The following is a 2,394-nucleotide window of genomic DNA, read 5'->3' on the forward strand; positions in this document are numbered from 1 at the left end:
ATGAGATTCGAATTCGCCCTGCCCCTGAACGTACGTATGGGCGACGCGTTGTTTTCCGTACGTTTGTCAACCAAAGTGAAGGGTTGTACGTACACCGGTTTCAAGTGTGCGAAGGCTCTCATGTCAGCCAACGTATTCCCTCTTTAAGTAAAGTAGTGCGAAAATGTGAATTAGAAGGCACAATGACTTGTTTGGGTTGTTTACCCAGAAGGGAACGAGAAAACACATACTACAAGGGAAAAAAACCCGTTGGGAAACATGTGACAGAATCTTTCCGACCGGGTTGGGAATGACACAAATCTGCAATGCAATGACTTACTGCCGATGCTAAAAAGAGGACCGAACTGTATTTGTGTAACCTTCATCAAATATTAAGTACCCTTTTCTATGGCGCAGTGAAAGAAGCAATTTAGATTTCCTTCGGGCGGTCAGGATACCAATCTAGACTTGTCATTGGGTTTGAAGGACATTTCAAGTTATGTTTTATTTTTGCAGATTTCGAACTTAGAACAAAGCATTTCATCTCGAAACATGGGTTACTTTGCACAAGGGATGGAATAATCGCAAAAAAATCAATTTCGCTTGCGAACTTTTTTCACCCGCGATAGAGAGAGGTGGCAAATCACGCAAAAGAAAATCGCTCCCGAAATTCTCCAAGAAAATCAATCTGCGGATGATTTTTTTTGTGAATTTTGTTGTCAGTACGCTTGAGTTTCACTGGTTGCAGTATGTGAAGTCATTATTTTGTTAAAAATATGTATTTACTCCTGGAGAGATCCAAAGTTTGTTTACATCCGTAAGAAAAAAGTTTCGAGGGTCAAAGTTTTTCTTCAAAAACTTGATATAAAAGTTAAAATTTCCAGTTGTTCGATACAGCATTCGAAAGATTGCAAGAAAAGCTTTCAAATGAAGGTAAAAGCGAATCATTAAGTTCAATTATCGATTTGCTATGATTTTTTGAACATTGGCCAATATGTAAACTGTTCAGAATATGAGGGATGACTGTACCACTTAAAAATATTTATTTCACTTTGTTTACACACATTGCCCATCTACAAAATGTGACAGGTAATTTTTCGACGTGTGACGTTACACTTGCAAGTGTAATAGTGAAAAAGATGTTCCACCGAACAATCAAGATGATGATTTTTTTAGATTCCTTTTACCGATTTTTCGTGCGCGAGAGAGGAGAGCCATGCTCCCTTCGGATTTTTTCTCTTGATGAACGTCCAATGATTTTCTTTTGATGATGATTATTCGCTTCGTTCAACTCCTTATCTTTCGACTTTTTGTTAGAGTTCCCTTTTTGTTGTGATTATTGTCTACTCAATTTTAAACAAGGAAAACTGCAAAGATCGATCAACAATTACACAGCGTCACTTAAATATCACTCACTTGATGAAGCTTGTCCCAGTTTCATCTCGGACCTTCCACCTCCATTTAAACGCTTGGTAAATTTTGAGTGACCAACTGTGAGTGGCATTGCATTTTGAGTGCCTTGTCCTCACTTTCTATTAGGCACTTTACTGCCAATAGTCACCCACTCGGAGTGTGAAACCGCGTTGAGATCAACTCGACTAGGAGGCGATTTCGACCTGCATGAATCGTTCCTGTGTGCCGGTGGAGAGGCGGGAGTCGATACCTGCACTGGCGACGGAGGTTCTCCGCTGGTTTGTCCCAGTACCGGTCGCTATCAGCTGGCTGGAATCGTTGCTTGGGGTATCGGCTGTGGTCGGCCAGGGATTGCTGGAGTGTACGTCAACAGTAGCATGTACTACGATTGGATTTTCAGAACGACGGAATTGTACGGTTTGGAGAAGGAGGAGGCTGAAATGAAAGTGCAGAGAAAGTAAAGGTGGGCGTCTTTTTGTAGACTATTAATCAATGTATAGTTTTTAATAGAAAAGGGTAAACAATGTAGTAATTATCTACCAATTTGCAGAAAATTTCAGTACAATATTGTCTTTGTTATAAAACTATGCAACCTTATCATCCTAGTCCTTGAAAAATAACTGACTAATAGGATTTCGTAACCAAATAAGATGACTTTGTTTTTATTATATGAGCAATTCTCTACGAAATCGGTCTTTTTCTTCAATTTTATTTTATGTATTTTTTAATCCAGCTGAAACTTTTTTGGTGCCTTCGGTATGCCCAAAGAAGCTATGTATTTTGCATCATTAGTTTGTCCATATAATTTTCCATACAAATTTGGCAGCTGTCCATACAAAAATGATGTATGAAAATTCAAAAATCTGTATCTTTTGAAGGAATTTTTTGATCGATTTGGTGTCTTCGGCAAAGTTGTAGGTATGGATACGGACTACACTGGAAAAAAATGATACACGGTTAATTTTTTTTGGTGATTTTAAATTTCATTTTTTGTCACTAAAA

At 38.4% G+C, this 2,394-nt stretch overlaps 1 protein-coding gene across 1 annotated transcript; it reads left to right on the forward strand.

Moving 5' to 3' along the window:
* LOC120415242 (phenoloxidase-activating factor 2-like) lies at positions 1–1,853 on the forward strand. Its single transcript, XM_039576706.2, has 2 exons — positions 1–85; positions 1,537–1,853. The coding sequence occupies exons 1-2, from the start codon at positions 1–3 to the stop codon at positions 1,851–1,853; spliced, it is 402 nt and encodes a 133-aa protein (XP_039432640.2).
* Positions 1,854–2,394: the final 541 nt, after the last annotated feature.

The sequence above is a fragment of the Culex pipiens genome, chromosome 2 (genome assembly GCF_016801865.2).
Source record: "Culex pipiens pallens isolate TS chromosome 2, TS_CPP_V2, whole genome shotgun sequence".
Taxonomy (NCBI): domain Eukaryota; kingdom Metazoa; phylum Arthropoda; class Insecta; order Diptera; family Culicidae; genus Culex; species Culex pipiens.

Excerpts from the sequence above, each read along its gene's own strand:
- LOC120415242 (XM_039576706.2), top strand. The coding sequence starts at position 1 with ATGAGATTCGAATTCGCCCTGCCCCTGAACGTACGTATGGGCGACGCG. Across the intron at positions 86-1,536 it reads GTCAACCAAAGTGAAGGGTT|TCACCCACTCGGAGTGTGAA; the intron begins GTACGTACACCG and ends TACTGCCAATAG.